This window comes from Ambystoma mexicanum, chromosome 3p, assembly GCF_040938575.1.
Source record: "Ambystoma mexicanum isolate Mex_15411 chromosome 3p, UKY_AmexF1_1, whole genome shotgun sequence".
NCBI classification, from domain to species: domain Eukaryota; kingdom Metazoa; phylum Chordata; class Amphibia; order Caudata; family Ambystomatidae; genus Ambystoma; species Ambystoma mexicanum.
In genome coordinates this window covers 1,153,848,168-1,153,870,054 of record NC_090925.1, presented here as the reverse complement: position 1 = coordinate 1,153,870,054, position 21,887 = coordinate 1,153,848,168, and the positions used below count along the sequence as shown (strand labels likewise).

The window sequence follows — 21,887 nt, the reverse complement described above, 5'->3', positions numbered from 1 at the left end:
CAGGGGCTCTATTGGGTCAAATACAGCTTCAATTCAACTGTGCTGTTCCTTAAAGTCCCTTTTATCCATAGGGCTGAAATGCAGCAGCAGCATTTTTTTTGGGTAAGGCTTCCAGTTTGCTAAAATTAGAGATCCCGCCATCGGGCTCCCTTTGTTGTATAGACATCTTTCGCCAATACTCAGAAGTAGTAGCAGTCTTTTTTCTTGCCACGCTTTGAGAGGTGGACTTTTTCAGCAGTAAAGGCCCAGCGTTACAATCTACCAACTCACAGTTGCGCGCACAGCAGTGTAGCACTGTATGCTTGAATTATGCTCAAATATAGCAGCAATGATGTTCGATGAATGGCCAGTGCTGCAATTTGGCCGGTGGGTCTATTTTGGAGAAAGGGTCCAATGCTACACTTTGGGAATAGCAATCAAAAGCAGACTGCAAGGTTCCAATTGCTTTTTTCAGCAGTCCCGGTGGACAGTGTAGTGGTATAGAGAGCCTCAGATCGCAGGCCACAGGGAAGCAGCAGAAGCTAAATGATTGTTAGGTAAGGTTTTGTAGAGTCCAAACCGGTGTGGGACCTTACAAGACTTATCTGCTTGGTGTTAGTGACCCAACTTTTAACACAGCCTGTACTACACAAGTAAGTAGAGTGGCTGAGCAGTCAGGCTCATCTTAGAAGGGGTACTGTGAGCTGTAGAGCAGTACAATGAAATCAGTAAATGCAAGTTTCCAAGTAAACACACCCTTAAAAGTTATATTAAAATTATGTATTTATATATACACAAAGCAAAAGCATCACACTGGATAAGAAGCAACTAATAGTAACATCAAGCAGAATTTCAGAATCAAGTTATGCAAGCAGAAATAATGCAGCCAAGTACATTCTTTTTGTACCAAAACACTTCCAGCACATGGATTGTCATCAATCACGGTCACTAGTTGCTCTTATGGTTCAGCATACAATATTGGGTTTGAAGGGAAAAAGTGCTAGCGTAGAACAAAACACTGTAGCACTGCAACAATAGTCTTTTCTCCCAGATGGATGTAGGCAGTCTTTTCCCTAGCAATAGGAATGTAATAAATTCAAACCTTTATAGGGCACAAGCACTGCCAAAGCCAATAGGGTTCAGAAACGATGCCTTTGGGGACCCAGGACAGCCAAAGTCAATAGGACAGTTCTAGTTCTGATGCAATCTGCTTGGGAAAGGTTAGATGAACAGTCAATAGTTCATTGAAGAAAAATCCAGGGGCTCAAGAGAGCCTACCTGATGTGCACAGGCCGTTAGGCCTGCACAAGTGAATTGCAGTAATTCAAAAAGACAGAGAGGAGCACTCCCCAAGGTAGGAAGCACTAGATTTGGCTTAAAGTGGTTAAAGCCAAAGCCCAGCAGTACCTTAGAACTGAAGCAGATGTTCCAGCTGACCTTCTTGATGCATCGATGCAGACCTTTGTTCCTGGATCTTGGTCGTGGTGAGGAAAGGAAGGACGTCTGGTGGGCTTCTGCAGCAGCACTCTGGAGATGCACTCTGCAGCAATTGATTTCACTCATTTCAGCGGCTCGGTGTGGTTTTGGCACCTTTTTTCTCAGCGCCAAAGAGTAACAAATATCCCTGGTTGATATTTCCTCAGTTCTTCGGTCCAGCACTCTGGTGAGGGGACTCTGGATGAAGATTCCTTGCTTCTGTAGACTCACGGGTGCCTGCAAAGTTTCCGTCCTATTTATCCTTCAGAAGAGGTTTCACCCGTCAATGGTCCAGGTATCCCAGGTATTGGAAACTGCAGCCCAGGAAGGTCACAGCGACACAGGGGTTGGCCCAAAATGAAGCAGGTCTTGAGATTAGTTGGTTCCACCAGCCTAAGGGAGGAAGGAGAAGCTCCGCCAAGGACCACATAGATGAGAAAATGGGGTCAGCACAGCTGCAAGGCTCCACCAGTGCTTTTGCTGACTTGAAAGGTGCTGCTGGCTTCTCGATCATCTTCGGATTTTATGTCCCAGTGGTCAACTCGGCCTGTAGTCCCAAAACCCTTTCCTTCTATGTGAAATCCCATTCATTCACAGCACTAAGCTGTCAATCATAGAGGGGGGGTGTCATCCTCTAGGACAGCCACTCGCCCAGTTGGAACTGGTTTTAGTCAGACATGCCTACAAACAAAAGGCCTGTGAAGTTTTGGGCTCCTCCCTCACTTCCTGCCTTCCCAGACACACTGGAGCCTTGGCGGCTTCAGGGCTCAAGACCACTCAAGGCAAAACACACAACGGACCTGATTTAAACAGAGTAAAAGCCCACAAGGAACTAACAAAGACGACATGGGCCATTTTGGTAAAATGGTCACCCTTGGGTGCTGTACTGCAGCTGAGAAATCAGCCTGCAAATACATTGCACAAAAGGTAGTAAAAAGAAACCACCCCCACCAGCCATTCAAGTTAGTGTAACAAAAGGTCACATGAGGAGTGGGATAAGGAGTTACTAAGCAACTCCCCCGCCCCCCAGCACTTCACATATGGTGGTGTGTGCTGAACCCACAAAGGAAAAAGGTAAGCATGACAAAAGTTGTCCTACTATTCTTGGGAACTGTACTTCACATGTGAACATTTATTTAAACATTTAGAGGAGTCCAAGGGACTCCTTAGTGGCACTGTACAAAGGGTGCTGTGTGTCACCTTGCACAAAGCAGATGCCTGGGGAGTTTACCAGACTCCATTAAAACACAAGGTACACAAAATCTTAGAGGAAAAAGCATGAGTGGGTGCTAAAAAGGCCCACTCACTCAGAATGTTAAAATCAAAAAGGTCCCCGATTCCAGAAAAGGGCTGGGGTCTCTATGGTTAAAGGGAATTAACCCAGAACCTGATATTTCTATCTAACAATGATGCACTAGATGGGACGCAAGCGAATATTCACAATTCTACCCCATCCACATCTGCCCAAGGTGTAAACTGTGGCTAAACAACTCAATCGTCTTGATGCTTACACATTGAGGCTAAAATCAGAAAGGCCACTTTATATAAGTGGGGTAAAAGCAGACTGTGGCTGATGAGCAACAAGTAGGCCGAGTGCCTGACAGCAGAATATTGGGTAATGAGGGGTGGGGTAGTTTATGGAATACAGTAATGTCCAATATGGCTAATACATTAAGGCTAAATGAGAGGATTACTATACAAACTGTGGGCAGGACGAATCAGACAACCTGCTAACAGTGAATACGATAGGATTAGATTGGGTTGGTCATTTTAGTGGGGAACGGTATTGGCTGCACCCCCTGCCTAAACCGCCCTTACCTTGTCAGTAGCTGCTTGTTGATGGCTGCAGGCCTCACAGGTTAACACGGGCCAACACAGTCTGAAGCTGCTTCTTAAGTAGCTGCCCTTTGCCTCTGGCCCTTAGCAGAGGGCTGCCCGGGCAGAGCTGCCCTGGGGCACACAGTTATGAGGCTGCTCCCTCTGAGGAGGACCCAATCATGGGAAGGGGTGGGGGAGCCAGGATGGCAAAGATAACCAGGTACAGGAGAGGCCTGGAAAGGTGAACAAAAAAGATGTAATGAGAGGAGAAAAAAGACAAACAGCTGAAAGGAGCGAAAATGGAGGCAGGGGCCATGAAAGGAGAGCAAAGGCAGGAAAGAAACAGAAGAAAGGATCGACCTGAAGGCCAACAGCAAGGGGGACATCATCTCACAGGGCCAGGACACAAGATGGGCTGGCGCTTCCTGACCCCAAAAAGGAGATGCACGCTCTGAGGAGGACCCAATCAGGGTATAAAAACCAGCTCAATACTAATGGGTTACAACCCAATTATAACCTTTTTTAGAATACACTAAGCAGCCGAGGTGAGTCAAACTGACAACACATTCAGAATGGAAGTCAGCTATTCATGGGGAGTAAAGCGAGGGTATATATACTTTTAGGATACAATCAGTAATTCAAGGGTAGTAGACCCTGTCAGTCATGCATTGACACTCAGTTACATAAATCACTTATTAAACCAACCCAGTTACAAGTATACACCATGTAACAGATATTACTTTGTAGAACACAGTTCAAAGCTAGTAATGTAACTCATACTTTCTGGAGGGCCCCTGGCTACTCAATGTTAAGTATGAACACAACTATTTTAGAATGCACTAAGCAATTCAGGGAAAGCAAAAACCCAATTACACTTTAAGAAAGACAATGCATTTCAAGGTAAGTGATTGACCTATCCACTGCCTAATAGCTAGTTGCACCCAGTATACTTTTCAGAAGTGTATAATACAGTTTCTAAGGTAATCAAGAACTTTATGAAACTATTTTAGAATAGCACCAAAGCATTCAAGGAAAGCACAACCCAGTGTTACAAGTTTAGAAGAGCAGCAGCTATTCAAGGTAAGACCTATATATTTTTAAGAGGGGTCTCAGCAACTAAAAGACCAGTATCAACTCAAAGACTGTTTTAGATCTCTATAAAGCAGATCAGGGAAAGCAAAACTCAGTGGTACATGTTGAGAACAACAATCTGTTACTCAAGGCAGGTAAACCCCATTGGTGAGCTTTAACACTCATTCAGTTCAGAATAATCTAACAGTACCAATACTTATTACTTTTCAGAATGTGGAACACTAGTCAAAGTAAAGCAACTTGTATAATTTTACATGCGACTGTTTAACTAGTAGTGGCTCGTACTAGCAATTGTTACAGTTACAACACTGATATGCAAGTATGTTATACGTGTTACAATTTCCAGACAGAATCCTGATCATCAAAGACCTTCCTAGTCTATAGCATGAGTTTTCTCAGCGGCAGGAGAGGGACCTTAGTGGTCTAGGAACCAGCTGTAGGCAAGGTAGGGTGGGGATCAGTTGCAGGAAAGTCAGAGTTCCAGAGGATATCTTCTTTAACAAGCAATCATTAGCTTCAGAGTTAGTTAAGTGTTCAGGGACTTCACAGAAGACTCCTTATATGCGTTCCAGCCTTAAGCCCGGGCAAGTGGTATGGGCAAACTCCCAACTACACAAATCACCCCCTCAGCCTCACAGGATACACCCAAGACTTATGGTAAGTATTACCCAAGCAGGCACAGTACCCTAGGAGAAAAGAAGAGCTTCAGAGTGGATGCCTTCAGGATGCAGCAGCACAGGACTATGGATTATTGGCTTGCAATCGAAAGAACCGAGCACTGGATGGGAACTTGCAGCAGCAGCAGTTAGAGAAGAGGGCTTCCAGCAAAGCACTCTTAATGCTTTCTCGCAGCTCTGTGGATTCGGCACCTTTTTACATCAGCCAGATGAAGAACGAATATTGCGGGTCGGATTCTCTTCACTCTCTCAGTCCTGCACTCGGGTGAGGGGATTTCAGGGATTAGAATCGTGTCTCTGGAGATCCAGCAAGAGTCCTCCAAAGTTGCCGATGGATTCGGACTTCAGAAGACCACGTACTGCACTCTGACTCGAGGTCCCAGGGCAATGGCGGTTTGCAGCCCCGTAAAGTCGCAGCATGTCGTGGGATGGCGCAAAGTACAGGTCTTCTTGAACCAAGGGATCTCACCATCCTCTGGTTAGGAGTCATCACAATCGGGACTTCCTGGTAGATTGGAAGGAAGGGTTGCATCAGGCTCTGGTTATACAGCAGGCTCTCCGATCGCTGGAAATTGCTACAGACTTCTTTTCTTCATCTTTCTCTTCAGCTCCAGTGGGCGACTTGTCAGCAGCTTCCAGGTTCAGAGTATTTATCAGGAATACAGCACAACTTCTGCAAACTCTCCCTGCAGTTTACAGAAAGGAGTGGTCTGGTTGTCCCATCAGTACAGCAAGCCCCCCCCCCTCTGGGACTTGGTTCCTTTCAGGCAAGGTGAAAGACATGAAAGACAGAGGGTTGCAGAGTTTTGGACTCCTCCCTCACTTCAAATGACTCATAACTCTCTGCCTTCTCAGACAATCTGGAGCCATGGCTGGAAAGACAAAGGATTTCTGCCAAAGACAAAACTTCAACCAAGGTCATTCCTGCCTAGAATGGCAAGAGATGGCCCAGGAAACAAGCAAATGAGAAATGGTGATAAAAGAAGACCATGATTCTAGCAGTATTGTGGCCCTCCTGTGCATCACCGAGGCTGATTTGCCAGCCTGTGAGTAATAATGACTAAAACTCTTAAAGGTAAAACCACTGCTACCAGCCATTCAAGTAAACTTACAATTATAACTAAAATGGTACCAGAAAGGGGATACATTGTATTCAACCCTCCCCCCACCAGCCACACACTCCACATAAGGTGGATTATGCTGGCTCACTAAAATAAATGTAAAGGGGATGGAAATCCCACTTCACTTCTTGGGAACAATAGTTCAGCCAAGAAATAAGAATTAAAAAGGAAGCATTAACTCCAGCACCCTATGGAGAGATATAAAAAGGAGTGGAAGACTAGGCGAGGAGAAAAAGATCCCCACTCAACCTAGGGACAAGGTAAAATAATTGCCAAGTCCAAGCAAAAAGTTCTGGTGTTGACACAGGTCAGGAAGATTTATCATAAAGATGAAAATCTCACCTAACACTGCAGGCAATGGCGCATCTGAACAGGCAGATTGGGTCTTTGTAGGATACAGAGGGCATTAGAGCTTCCCTACCTTCCTTTGCATTGGCTTCTTTTGTATTGCAGGATTCATCGCTACGTTAGTAAACATCTTGGTGCAGAACCTTAATGTAGAACCTTAATGTATGTAGCGCTTTGATGGATGAGTGTAAACTTTGCTCCAAATCACAAGGAAAAATCCATTCAAACGTTGTGGCAGCACCCAATCACTGGAGACAGTCACATTCAACCATCGGGGGCATCTTCCCAGGCTTTTGCTCCTGAGGTGGATTCTGATTTAAATCCAGAAAAATTGCCATATCTGGCTCTGGCAACTGAAATCAATGGTCTGCAAAGTAGGCACATGCCATGAGTTTACATGTCAAAAACCATATCCCAGCTTCCCCAGTCTTGCATAGCCCATTGGGAAGGCAGGGTGGGGTACTGTGGGCCTGAATGTCTGCAGGGTTTTAGAGCTGGGGCTGCTCCCGAAACACCCCACATGTGCAGGAACCAGGAAGCTCTCCATGCTTCATGCTTGTCGTTTGCGCTGGTACGCAAGAGCCGTTGTGGGTGCCTGAGACAGAGCAGATTCTGGACCGGGCTACAGGAAAGGAATACAAATGTATGCATGCATGCGTGCATGGCTGCATGTGAACGAATATGTTTGGGTGTGCGTGTGACTTTCAACATCAAACCTGTACATTATAAACAGTCAAAATTAGGATTAGAATACATGTAGGGATTGAGATTTTCGTCTCTATAATCATAAAACAGCACCATCAAACTACTATGTGTACTGTTTCCCAATGATTACCCTAGTTGTATAATTGCACTGATTTCAACACAAAAGTTAGCAATCATAAAGAAAAGTAGTGAAGCCCTTCGCTTTGACTCCTTAAAGTTCTACATGCTTGCCTGTTCAACAGCTGCAAAGAGTGGCCTGTTTACATGTAATAACGCAAGGGGTGTGTTACTTTATGTGTGTGGGGAAGCCAAAGACCACAGTGCCGCACAAAGTCCTCACTCGAAGGTTCGCAGCCCCTGCCTGTATTCTATGCGCCAGTGTCTGCCTGTGGCAGTGCCAGGAACATGCCTTACCAGGTACGGACTGGGGGTCAAAATTGTCTTGGGCACCAATGAAAAAGTGGCCCCAGTTGCAAATGGTAATTCATTCCTTTTGTGACAGACTGTTTGAATAGTACCCAAGATGGAGTTTTTTGATGAAATGTGATGCAAATTATTTAAAGAATATTTATTCAGCAACAATGGTCAAAACTACTAGCCGAAGTGAAGTTACTATTAGCTACTAGTGAAGTTCATTGAACTGGCCCACATTGGCCAAGAAAGAGGCCCACACTATCATTTTGATTCGGGCGTTGCCCTGTAGACCAGTCCGAGTCTGAGCCTTACTCACCCTCCTTCCTAGAATCTGGTTAATGGCCGCACTCTCCTTCAGCGTGCACTCCGCGATGACCTTCGCCCTCATCTCCTTCATATACAACATGAAGGCATTCAGGGGCTTCTTGATGGTGGGCTTCTTCGGCTCCTTCTCCCTCTTAGGCTCTGGTTTCCTGTTCATGAGAAGGAAACAAGTGATTTGAATTGTAGCAGGGGGCGCGAGCACCAGGATTAAGCGCTACCCGGGCACAGCAAAATTCCAGGGCTCAAACCCCATGCAACCATGAGCGCCAGCATGTTCCTCTTTTTTTGGGCACATCCATCTATGATTGTGTGCGGTTTAACAGGATTGGGAAAATGGGCGCCACCAACATACTCTACTTACCATCATTTCATTGATAAAGCATTTTGGATTTTGCGGAAGGTCTTGCCGTTGTTCAACAGATGGGTTTATTATTGCAGTCGTGTGGAAGGGGCAGTCTATGATACTCCGGGGTCGGGGTCGCAATGATCATTAAAAAAGTAGTTGGGCTACATTCCTCTTACCCCGCCCCCTTCCTCACTGTCCCTATAGTCTGCACCCCTCAGCTACCCCAACCCAATCACACCCCACACCTGGGTCCTGCCTTTCCTCCACACTACTGTGTTTTACAACAGAATGAGCTTAAATGACAATCATTCGTTTGTCATTGTCCCCCACCGGAAACAGCTTTGAGCAGCCCCCCTTCTAATCACCCACTATATGTACCTCTTAAGGGACATGCCCAGGACTAGACCTCTGCCCCTCACCCCTGTCCCACCCATTACCTGTACAGACATTGTCTGGCGCAATCCATGCTTAACTGCAGAAGACCAACAGAGATCACAGCTGAGCAGAGCTGTATGTCCAAAGTAGTCTATACAAATAAACAAAAGCAGTCCATCACCCGCGCGACAGCACAGTATGGTATGGTGGGCCACTGGAGTGGGACCAGCAAGGACCAGGTTTGCATCCCCTGTAAGAGATTAGTACAAAGTAAAGACAACAAAAATAACCCAAATGTGACCCGCCATCCAGGAACAGTGGTCCGCGTCACAAAGTGAGGACACTAAGGCGGATTGCCCTGGAAAGGGAACCTCGTACCCTTTAGTTACCACCCACTTCGAGCTCTACGCATACTTTGCTGAGTGCCATGGCAGGTGTTTTTTCTCTCAATAGTGATCCAGATTAGGTTTAGAAGCGGAAGCATTTTGCTTCCTTCTTTTGAAATTTGGGAGTAAAAGGATTTTTTTTCAGGGCGAAAACAAGTAGTGCTCACGGTTGGCAGTTATTTTTGGGCAAGTCATTTTTTGTTTATTTTAAAATCATAGGTAGTTTGTTTTAATATTCTCTTTGTACCATACATAAAATGCTGTCTTAAAGGCCCCTTTCTGATGACAATTATGTTCTCTGCCCGGCATGCTTTGCCGATGCCTCTGCTCAGAACAAAAATGCCCATTATGTGTTTGCATACCATTTCCCCGACAGGCCGCTTTGCCCAAATCGCGGCATGACGTGACATCGCTCATTATCCACTCATACACAGAGGCAGACTGGAGCAGATGCCCCCGGGCAGCACTAGGTGTGGGTGCGTGAGTGGGGTCTCAGTTGGGATGCGGAGGGGGGCCATGAGGCATCAGTGGAAGGAATCCGGGGAAGGGACCGAGAAGGGCTTGGCGGGAGACTGCAGGTTGCACTCCTGTACCCTTCAGAAGAGGAGCGAGATAGGGGTTTGTAGAGGTGGATGGGGGAGAACAGGGGCGTCCCCTGCCCAAGACCAGGGACCGGTGGCAAAGCTGGACTGCGCAGAGGCCTGCATGCGTCTGAAATCTCCCGTTCTCAGTCTTTGTCCCCATGGGCATGTTAGCCGATTTTCCACTGCACAACCAGCCCATTTGCTTTCCTTTATAGGACGGGAGAGGGGTTCCCCCCACCGTTTGCTCCACGGTGCTCACGTTCCATATGCCTTTGGAAACGTATGCAGGTGCGATTAGACCTTCATGGGTTTTGTAAAATGATTGAAACACAAACAATGGGGACTGACTGGAAGTTTGATGGCGTGCGCACTTGCTCCTGGCCCTGGGTAACACTGTCGCCAGGCTTTAGCTCCCACGAGAAGTCCTGTGAACTGGGCCTCCGTGTGGCAAGCGCTATACAAGTTTTTAACTTAGTCACCAGTGTCGCCCTGAAGCCCTGACATGAATGCAACGATGGTATTCCATTGTGTGCCATCAGAGATAGCGCTTTTAACCTCTTAATGAAAGGGACTCCACAACTCCCCCCCCCCCGTTTCCCCTTTCCCCCGGTCTTTTATATGAAGACTAAAGAACATTTCTGCAGTGACCAATTGGTTGGCGGACACACATGCCCTGCCTGACGCAAAAGGTGTATTGACCGTTTAGGATACTCATTTTAGTAATCCGGTTACTAACAGGCCTCAAAGCAGTCCAATAGGAAGAGTTAAAAAGGGCCACTCCATATTCCAACTTGTGTCCGATGGTAACTACCTCTGGACAGCCTGTTGCCTATTTTCCATCTCAAAGTAGACCACAGCAAGCCCTCCAATCCCTGGTCAGTATTACTCGACAGGAAAACCCCAACATGCTGCACCCGATCCCTTCGAGGCTTGCAAATGGGAGATCGTTGGCGGGTAGGGCACAAGATGCCACCTGGACATTACAATTTGTGGGAACTACAGATTTCGCGAGGCAAACGTTACAAGCCAGCAAGTTTGAACTGATTGCACATATTAATCCCGCCTGGACCAAATAAACATGCGACAGTAGATTAACCATCATGGCAATCAAAGGCCTTTTCGAGGTTACCCTGATCATGGTGTTGGCTTTCTGTTAAGCTAAAGTTACGTTACACGTGGGATATCTCACATTGCAGCAAAAGGACTTCATCGTATTGGATAAACCATGCATTGCCAACACCAACTCCCTCCGATTATCTAGACAACGCTACAATTGCCACGTTTCAGTCAGTGTCAGGACTGGAAGTTCACCCTTTTACTTTGCTGTATTTCCCAGTTAGGTTCCTTTTGCGTACTGGCTGGAGCTGCCCCCTGGCTGCTGATTAGCAATCAAGCCTACTGTGAGGGGATCCACTATTATTGCACACCTTAAAGACCCCCGGAAAAACCTCAAGAAATGTGTGTACTTTCAAAGGGTTTTACAATGAACATTTAAAAACCATTGTTTTCATCATGTTGAACATTATAATTTTAAGCTATTTTCCAAAATGTGCTGAATTCTCCCATCCCATGGCCAAGCAGATCTGGCTTTGAGAACACCAATAGTAGGTCTGTTTTTCAGACTATGCTATGAAAATGCTGTAGGAAAAGGATGTGGAATCTGAAACCAGGAAAACAATCCCACGTTACCCGATTTTACTGAAGTTATGTGATCTTGGGCACATCTGATCACTGTGCTCCCGTTGAATTATTTGGCAGAAAGGTGAGCGCATACAACATTGACAACCATAAGAACTAAGTGTTTTGTAAAGCTGACAGAAACTTGACCATTCTGTTCGTCTGCTTGCAGGCTACAGGGTTGCTTCCACTCAGATCATGAAGCTAGACAAATATTGAATACTCATAGGTGGCACCCCCCCTTTTGTGATGCTTGGAGTAATGGCACCGCTTTCTAACTGTGGTGCCTGAACCCACATCTTTGTTGGGGTCTTGTCGGCCAGTACCCCAATCATGCACATCCTCCATTGCACTCACATGATTCTTTCATAATGGTCCAGGTCTTGCTTCCCAGAGTGCGGCACGATGGCTGGGTGTGGTATTCCAGATGGGTGCATCCCGGAGCTCAACATCAGAGGATGCGTAAACCTGCAGGGAAGAGAAGGCAGCATTTTGTTAGGCTCACTTTACACCGGAGCCTCTCCAAAAGGCTATGGGGGTCATTACAACCCAGGCGCTAATTGCGCCAACTTTACCACCATGGTGTAAACGTAGTTTACACCATGGTGGATGGCGGATTTACCGCCTCATTCCAAGGTGAGTGGGGCGGTAAATCCCCATTTTCCCTTCCCCATTCCCATTTTTGCCCCATAGGGCATAATGGGAGTGGGGAAGGCGCTAATTACGCCACCGTAAATTACGGTGGCGTAATTAGCATCATGGCAGGTTAACCCTTAACGCCTGGGTCGTAATGCGGCCCATGTCTGCTACTGTGCTATATATCTATCAAATATTCCTTAACAATAATATTCTTTCTGTGGCTTGTATCTGCTTAGAAAGCAAGAAGAGAACATCTATCACGGATCTGTACCGTTTACAATAACGGGTTTGTTTTACTTTCAGCAATCACACTGCAAGCAATTTCACTGCGCTGATTCCTGTCAGGCAGTTTGGTTTGGTCACCACGTGGCCTCGATACTGTAGTTCGCCATTCACTTCATACTACTTACTAACCACAGGTAACTGGCTCTCTTCACGTCATTTAATTAGCAGTTACCTATATTGTACAGTTACTTATTGATCCTTTTTTTCCCTTCTCACCTATCCACCACTACAACCACCACTGAATGGTATGTTTTCTATTTCATAACAATGATGTATGACACCAAGGCGTAATTTTGCAAAAATTTGAACTGTTTTCTTTATTGATGAACATGTATGCATTAACTCTAGACTGGCCCTGATGAAGGAATTTATTTCCGAAATGCATTGGCAAATTTGGTCTGATTGATTAATGGATGGTGACAAACTCTTCCCCACTAAAGAGAAATTAGTGACTTCTCATTTCTTGAGATTATCTTTTTTTGATAAAAATGATTTTTGAAAAACAGCAGAACTTCTCTTTCATCTTTTTGCAATTTGAAGAATTACTTTGACTACATAATTGAACTGTTGGTAATTTGAGATTACTCCATACCCAGGCTGGGTTACACAGAGAGCAGCTGCGTGACTGAGTATTTCACTTGGTCTTTTGCTTCATTTGTATCTGCTTAGAATCGCATGCTTTGCATAGGCCATCCAGTAGTTATTGCAGATTACTACATCTGGTTTTCAAATTCAAAAAGTGGTGTCACATATAGGACATGCATTAACGCCGTAATAGCATTTCTGATGGTTGTATCTGCTTAGATTCACATGCTGTGCATATAGTCCGACATCCAGTGGTAACTGCAGAGTATTGCATCTTGTCTTTCGGGGACCGAAAGGGGACGTTGGCCTAGGCGTGTCTAACACTATCCCTATCGTGACGTGTAGTGTACCCAAAATCCCTCACGTGCAGAGGTCCCTCCGATTGTATTTTTTCTGCCATGAGGGAGCCCAAGGCTATTGTGAGTGAGTACATGAAGAGAGAAAGGAAAAATATGTCCATATTCCTTCCACCCTGTGCGGGGAGGCAGGGAGGGCGCATGTGAATCTAAGCAGATATACCATCAGAAATGCTATTACGGTGAGTAATGCATGTCTTCTTATGTTTGTTAATCTGCTTAGAATCACATGCTGTGCATAGACTAGCGAGCAGTACCCGGAGTTGGAGGTGGGTTGTGAGAAGGAACAGTAGTGAAAAGAGGTCTTCATACTGCTTGTCCCACCTGAGAGTCAGATCTAGAATGAGTGTTTAGGCAATAATGTTTTGTAAAGGTGTGTACAGAACTCCAGGTTGCAGCTTTGCAAATGGACTCGAGAGGAACATTTGCAATGAATGCTATGGAAGCCCCAGTGCCCTGACTAGAGTGTGCTCTAGGATTGAAGGGCAGTTCTCTCTTAGCAAGAGAGAAACACAGTGTAATGCATTTGACAATCCACATTGAGATAGCCGATTTAGAGACAGGATCCCCTTCTCTACCAGCTGCCACTGAAACGAAAAATTGGTTTGTTTTTCTCAGTGGTTTCGTCCTTTCCAGGTAGAACATGACTGCCCTGCGCACATCTAGTGTGTGTAGGCTCCTTCCGGCCATACTAGTGGGATTCTGGAAGAAAGTGGGTAGTTCAAGCGATTGGTTCACATGGAACTTTGAGATGAATCTAGGCGCAAATCTGGGATGAGTGAGCCAAACTACCTTATCCCTGTGGACTGTAACAAAAAGGTCTAGAACAGAAAGGGCCTGTAGTTCGCTAACCCTTCTAATAAAATTGATAGGCACCAAGAATGCTTCTTGTAAGTAAGGTATTTTAGACTTGCTTTATGCATTGGCTCAAAGGGAGATCCCATGAGTCTGGTTAAAACCACATTTAGATCCCATCCAGGAGCTGGGTGAGAAAATTGGGGATGGATTCTCTTAACTCCTTCCATAAAGGCTTTAAATCACTGGTATTTTCCACCATGACACTTTCTGTTGTGACATGGTGTAGGCTGAGAGAGCAGCAAGATGAACCTTTAGGGAATTGAAGACCAGTCCTGCGTCTAACAAATGGGTTAGGTAAAACACAATGTGTGTGGGTGAGCAATCGATGGGATTGACGCCCTTGGTATTACACCAGATGACAAAGCGTTTCCATTTAATGGAATAGCAATAGCAGATGTTAGGTTTCCTAGCTTCCCTGAGAATGTCTATGCATCTCTGAGGGATTTGAAGATGTCCAAACTGTATGACCTCAGGAGCCAGGTTGCTAAATTCAGAGTTTGTGGGCATGGGTGTAGGGTCTCACCCTGTCCTTAGACAACATGTTGTACGGGTAGGGTAGTTTTACTGGTGGGGAAGAGGGACATTTCCATTAGATGAGCAAACCAGGGTTGGCGGGCCCACATGGAGGCTACCAATATCATGGTGACTGGTTCCTGGTGCATCTTGTGCACTATCTTGTTGATTAGGGGAGTCGGAGGGGTTGAGGAGGGGGGGGGAGCATAAACAAATTTCTGACCATGTTATCCAGAGTCTGTTCCCCTTGGAGCGGTTCTGGGGGTACCTGGTGGCGTAGTCTGGGCATTGGGCATTCTCCAGAGTTGCGAACAGGTTGATCTCTGGGAAGCCCCATTTTGCGAAGATGTTGGAGATTTCTTCGTGTAGACGCCATTCGTATTCTACTGGCAGTGGGAAAACTCTGCTGAGCACATCTGCCAGAAGATTGAGTTCCCCTGGAACGTGTTGGGACAACAGAAACATCTTGTGTTTGAGAGCCCATATCCAAATGTTTGGGTACCGCCTCCTAGGTGGTGATCTGAAAGTGCTCTGCTGCCTTCCTTAACATGGCATTGAAGGCCATTTGGTCGTCTACAGGTGAGGCCTGGCGGGCCGGAGTGGTGGGAGGAGAATCCAGGCATAGGACATCAGTGTCCTGATCTTGCGTGGGGAGCGTCCATGGCTCCGTCTCCACTTGTTGGGTGTCTTTCCAGTTGTCCATGGCATCCGCCTGATCATCAGGGTAGTCTTGCAGGAAGGAAGGGTCTTCTGCCTCATCGTAGACGTCTTGGTAGGTGTCCATCTGGACCACATCTTCATGGTGGACAGAAGCCAAAGGCCGAGTCTAGATTTTCCTGGAAACGTAAAGCTGACACCAAGATAGGGTCTTCACAAGATCTCTTAGGTGAAGGCTGCTCAGAATGCGAGACAATAATTTCGAGATGGTCCATGCATCCTTCAAACTTCTCTGGTCCACCTAGATGAACCAGAAGGGCCCAAAGGTGGAAAAACATCGTCTTCCTCTCTTTGGCGTCGACATTTGTAGTCAAGAGTATTGGACAGAGGCTCCTGACTGTCCTCGTAGGTTTTGCGAGTACTGGGGCGCCATGGCGTGTCTTTAGACACATCTGCAGCATGCTCCATGCGTTTCGACGGTATCTTAGGCGTCAGCCCAACCGCTGAAGTAATCCTTGTGATATTATCCTCAATCTCCGCCGAATCAGTGTGAGTCAGTGGGTCAGCAGTAGGTCTACCGCCTACTGCGGCATCAGGGCTTAGAGGTAGATTATTTGCCTGTGGAAAGGCTAGGAGGCCTAGGAGTAGGTTTTGGGCCTACCGGGGCCTTAGGGAGCGCCGGAGCATCGGATGATCGCGCTTCGGCATGTAAACCAGGTTTAGGGGGTAGCGTCCTTATTTCTGAAGTGCCCAGTCGCAAGACGCTGCTGCGGATGCGGGGAAGACTTCTGATCTACCAGATCAGATGATTCCGTTGACATTTTCAGCGGTCTTGTTGGAGCTTTCACCTTTTTCGACTGAACTGTCGAAATCGGTGGTGGGGTTGTGTGCTTAGTGTTTCGTGGTTTATGTACGCCCCTGTCACCGAGTGTTGTCCCCGAAGTGAGACTTACGTCAGGCCTAGAGGGGTCAGGGACGGGCGTGGTAGACCTAGAAGCGTCCGCCTCAAGGTCGATGACATCCAATACGGATGTCTGGTCATCATCAGTGCCCCCGTCACTTTCAGCGGGTGTGGTGGTGGGGGAAGAGGGTTCAGCCCGCGACACCCCATACGTGGCCCACCACTTTACATGGCGCTCCTTAAGGGTCTTAGGCCGAAGGGAGCTTAGACGCTGCTTCTCGTTGTGATCGAGGGGTAGACAAGAATTACAAGTTCTGTGCTAGTCTTCCCACGGGTACCTGACCCTACACTTAGGGCAGAACCTAAATGGAGTCCTTTCCAAAGCGAAAGGTATACACAAAGATGACCAGATCTAGAGGGCAAAGAGGGGGAAAGAGGAGAGACATAACGAAAGATATGGCCACCCTGACCCCACTCTCCCTACTGTGTAGGCCAGCCAGAGGGCCCAGCCACGTGGACGGCTCAGCCGCCGGATCTTAGGCGGCGAAATCCACTGCCATTGAAACTTCCTGCAGTCTTCGTCGAGGTTGCTTGAATCACTGTCGAAGTGACTTAAGGGGAAACAACCGACAAAGTCGGAATAAAGATAAACAATGTCTCTTATGAAGAGCTTCGCTACAGGGTGACCAGTTATCTGGATGAAAAGAAAACAATCTGAGGGACCCCGGCGCGTGAGGGATTTTGGGTACACTACACGTCACGATGGGGATAGTGTTAACAGACACGCCTATGCCGACGTCCCCTTTTGGTCCCCGAAAGACAAGATGCAATACTCCGCGGTTACCACTGGATGTCGGACCGTATGCACAGCATGTGATTCTAACCAGATTAACAAACATCAGAAATACACTTATCCTACCCCCATTTTACATGTACTTGGGATCCTTTTTACATAGATGTCCTCAGATAGTTTATTTTCTGGCATAATGCAAGTGGAAAATTAATAGATATTTGATTTTTCCTGTCGCTCCCAAGTGTGGAGGCTGGGTGGGTCATATGTAAATCTAAGCAGATACAGAAAGAATATTACTAGTAAGTAATATTTGCCTTCTGGAGCTTGTGAATCTGTTTCGAGTCACATGCTTTGCATACATTAGCAAGGTGAATCTACTTACGGTGGAGGGCGAGTCAAAGTAACAGTCGCAGACACATTTTTAAGTATTGCCTGACCTACTTGGGAATAATTTCTGGCTTGCATACCTACACAATAGTGCTGTGTGAAAGCATGGACTGAACTCCACGTTGCCACTTTGCAAATTGCTTCAAGTGGTACATTAGCAAGAAAAGCTAATGTTTCCCCTGTGCTTCATGTTGAATGCGCTTTAGGTGTTAACAGTAGTGTTTTGCTTGCCAAAGCATAGCAAAACAGTACGTATCCAATAATCCATCTTGCAATGATTGCTTTAGCGGCTGGATCACCTTCTCCACCTGCAGCCACTGATAAAAAGAACAGATCTGTTTTTTCTAGGTAGTACATAACTGCTCATCGAACATCAAGTGTATGTAAAATTCATTCACCTTTACTTTGTGGATTTTGAAAGAAAGCCAGTAATTCAATGGCTTAGTTAACATGAAATGTAGATATGAGTTTTGAGCTAAACCTTGAATGGGTTCTTTAGACTAGCTTCTTCTTGTGTATTCAAACAGGAGACTGTGAAGCCGATAACATTTGTAACTCACTTATTCTTCTCATTGAAGAAACAGCAAAGAGGAAGACTACCTTGTACGTTTGTTCTTTGAATAGAGCCATATGCATTGGGGCAAATGGAGAACCCATACATTAACAGTGCATTTAAATACCAAGCTGAGGTGGATGACCTATTGAGGGGTGGATTTGCTTGACACCTTCCAGGAAAGCTGTAACTACTGGAACACTCTAGCATATCTTCTGTCGTGATGTAGTGCAAGTAGGTAGGGCTGCTAAATTTAATTTAGTTACAAACTATGTAGGAGTTAAGAAGGTATATCAGGTAAATAACAATATCCGAGTCAGAACAATTAATGGGGTGTATTTGGTTTTGTTCTACCAAAAAACAAAATGTTTTCATTTATCATAGTAGCAATGCCTTGTGGTAGGTTTCCTTGCCTCATCCAATGTCTCCATATACAGTGTGGGTAACTATAAATGTCCAAACTATGTCCTCGGCAGCATAGCTTGCGGGTTTGAATGGGCTATTTGTTGTTTTCATTGAATGAGTAAATTGTGCGCTGTATGATTTTGATCAATGGGCAAATTGACATTTCCAGAAGGTGCGAGTATCCTGGCTGTCTTGCCCACATTGGAGAAATGTGTATCATAGTGAGTTTGTCATGTTGCAATTTCTGGACTTGTTTATTGAGGAAAAGCATAAGCAGATCTCCCTGACCAGCTCATCCTTAGTGTATTGCCTATTGACCCTGGTTGTGGGTACCTGGATGCAAAGTTTAGGCATTTATTGTTGCATGGACGGTGACGCCATGTCGTAAAAAACCTGCTTGAGTATATTGATGTGGAGTTCCCACTCGTGCTTCGTCACTATTGCTCTGTTCAAAGAGTCTGCTAGGCAGCTGTGTTCCCCTGGAATTTGATGCGCTTCTATGGTGATGTTTTCAATCCACCAGTGCCATATGTTTTGTGCCAGTGCTGACTATGTTTGAGTATGTCCGGCCTTATCGTAAAACATGGCTGTGGTTTGGTCTGGACTTCCTTTGCATCTTGTATTCATGGTGGCCCTGAATCATGCTGTTCCATCTTCATCTTGTATCCTGGCTTGACACATTGTGTTACTACTGACTTCTGCAATTGTGTTCGCTCTCCTCTCTTGCTTCTCCACTCTTTTTGACTGCTTACTCTCTGTTCTCTCGTCTCCTCCTCTCCCCTCCCCTCTCCCTTTTCCCATCTCCTCCACTTACTTTCTTCTATGCACTTACTCTATCAGAATTGTCCCTGGACCTACTATGATAGCAACCTCGTCTGTCGCTCCCCTATCCCCTTACTGTTGCCCCCCACTCCCTCCCTCCAGCACTATCTGAAACGTTGTCAGGCCTAGTACGATAGTCACTTGTTTTGTTCCTCCACTCCCTTTCTGCACCCCTCTCCCTCACCTTTTGTTTTCCTCCGGCTCTACCAGAAATGTCATCAGGCCTAGTACGGTAGTCGCCTGTCTGTTTCCATTTCCTTCCCACTCTCCCCCTTCCTTCCTTATCTAGGTCTTAGCAATTGCACTATCTGAAATGTCGTCAGGCTGAGTACGATAGTTAATTTCACATCCTTACTGTTCATGGCCTGCAAGAATGTTGTATTTTCCCTTGTTCCCTTCCTTGCCTTGAAGCGCTTTGAAACACATTGTGTATAGGCGCTATATAAATAAACTATCATATCATATACGAGAATGCTTTTTCCAAAAAGGACATTGTGGAAAAAGTAGAGTGCTATCCTATCTCAATTGCTAGCTAGGAGTTCCAGCCAATTTATGTGGCGTTTTCTTTTTCGAGTAGCACGCTTTCCTTGCTCTTTCCTGGCTCTTTCCTTGCTCTTTCCTGGCTCTTTCCTGGCTTCTTGTGAGACTAACACTAGATCATCCCACTCTCCGGTTATGCCAACCATTGTTTTACCGTTCGCATGTTGAGGTTGTGACATGTATGCAGAATTATACAAATACACAATGCCATTATTCCTAGCAGCTGCATTACCATTTACGGTCATCTGCCGACCTGGTGCGTCAAAAGGCATTTGTGCTTGTACTCCTTTTAGAGACGAAAATGGCTTTTCTAGAAGCAGGTCTAGAACTGCTCCAGGAAACGTTTTGATTTGACTGGGGATTAGACTCGATTTCTTTTTGTAGATTGAGAAACCCAGGCTACGACGCAGAATGACAGTTTCCGGCCTCTGTTCTAAACGCCGTTTTGCACTTTTCCCCCGTTTCTAGCTCATCGCCCGGATAAGGGCAGACTAGAATCGCTTTGTGTCGCAGATGTGCATGACAACTGCAAGCATCTTGGTGAATACCTGCGGTGCTATTGCAATTCCAAAACAGAGCAATTTGAATTGGAAATGTCTTCGGTATATTCCAATAACATGGAAACATTGGAATATGAAACTAAGCATTTTCCATATCCACTGTAGTCATATAATCTCCCTTTTGAAGTACAGTAATAACTTCTTGTAGAGTAATCATTCTGAATTGTTGTGTCTTTATATATTCGTTTGCTGGTCTTCGATCTAAAACTGGTCTCTCTGGTGTTTTTTCAGAACTAGGAAATACAAAGAATACTTTGCTTTACTTACCCCATGTGGTGGAACTTGCTCTATCGCTCCTTTGAAGAGGAGTCCCTGAATCTCTACCTGCAGTAAAGATGGATGTTCTTTGGGAAGCCTTCCGTTTCTTGGTAGTTGGTTGCTGGATAGTAACTCTGTACAGTACCCCTTTGTACCGTGCTTAAAACACTAACTGAAAGGAACCCCTTTCATGTTTGGGTGTATTAAGTTATTTGACCCCCCTACTGGCATGACATGAGAGGGAGCTACCACCAGCAAGTTATTTAGCAGCTGTGGCGGCCCTCCTACAGGCCGTGTGCTCTGCTTCTATGCAATTGACTCTGGGTTCCAAAGACTTATGCTGCCTGAAACCCTGAACCTGAGAACCAAGAACTGCCCGATAGATCGTGTGACTGGTTTGAAGAGTGACTCGATTGGCCACAAAAAGGACGCTTCCCAACAAACGCCAGTCTATACTGGAAACATCGCAGTTTGATATCTCAAATAGTTTGCATTACTCAATTGGTTTATCCAGCAGATTAACTTGGGTTTCTGGCTTGAATCCTGAACTCCTGAGCCATGGATGTCTTTATAATGGAGGCCCAAGCCAGCATTCTCCCAGCTGTATCGCTGCTAGAGTATTAACTACAGCATTGGCCGAATGCTTGCCCTCATTTCTTATTTGTGCCATGGACGATTATAACGGTTCGGAAACCTCTTTTATAAAAGGTAATTTAATTTGTTCCGCTGGGATCTATTGTACCTTGCCAGAAGGACAGTGGAATGAGATATTCTGAGCTAGTAAGCTACAGCAGTGACTGCTTTACTTCTGAAAACATGGAATCTTCCACTTTGTTTTGTAGTGGGTATTCAGTGTTGGATTAAGGTGGTCCCTCCTTCTCCCTTTTTCCTTGCTGTCGTAACCACTAGGGAATCGGATTCCAAGTGTCCTCTGACAGAGGATCAATTGGGTCAGGTTTATATGCTTTTGTATTCTAGGCTATACTGCTTTGGTTTGTACAGGGTTAATAAGTGGTTTCGCACACCTTTGTCGAATGGCAACTTTGACGAATTCGGGTTTGCTGTATTTTTGTCTATTTTCTTTACCACAAACAGATATATGATAAGTTATATAACGAGCCAGGGGCAGGGGGGGTTGTAGGGGGTAAATGAGAGGTGTGATCCTCTGCGTTGTTTGTGGTAAAACCTTTTTTCTAACAAATTTGGTCCCAAAAAATGTGTCAAAGTTGCAATTCGACATAAAATAATGCTGCAAACCTTCGTAGAACCCAATAAGTGAAATGTTAACCTCTTTTGAAAACGTTTTAGTAGAGAGAATGTCCTTGAAAAAGGCTTTTTTGTAGTATGTTGTCGAAGTCTTTTTCATACTCCAGACTAATGTGTTATATTACACTTTTCTGCTGCCCTTTTATGGAGGTCCAAGTAAAGGCATTGATTGTCCTTTGGTGAGGAA

At 45.6% G+C, this 21,887-nt stretch overlaps 1 protein-coding gene across 9 annotated transcripts in view; it reads right to left on the bottom strand.

Annotated features, from left to right (window-relative positions):
* TCF7 (transcription factor 7) overlaps positions 1-21,887 on the bottom strand; it is a 527,944-nt gene that overhangs the window by 123,087 nt on the left and 382,970 nt on the right. For all 9 annotated transcript variants that reach the window (XM_069652547.1, XM_069652543.1, XM_069652544.1 and 6 more), the window contains 2 exons: positions 11,680-11,790; positions 7,947-8,103 (listed from right to left, as the gene is read on the bottom strand). In XM_069652547.1, coding sequence (XP_069508648.1) covers positions 7,947-8,103; positions 11,680-11,790 — 268 coding nt within the window. The remainder of the gene's footprint in view (positions 1-7,946; positions 8,104-11,679; positions 11,791-21,887) is intronic.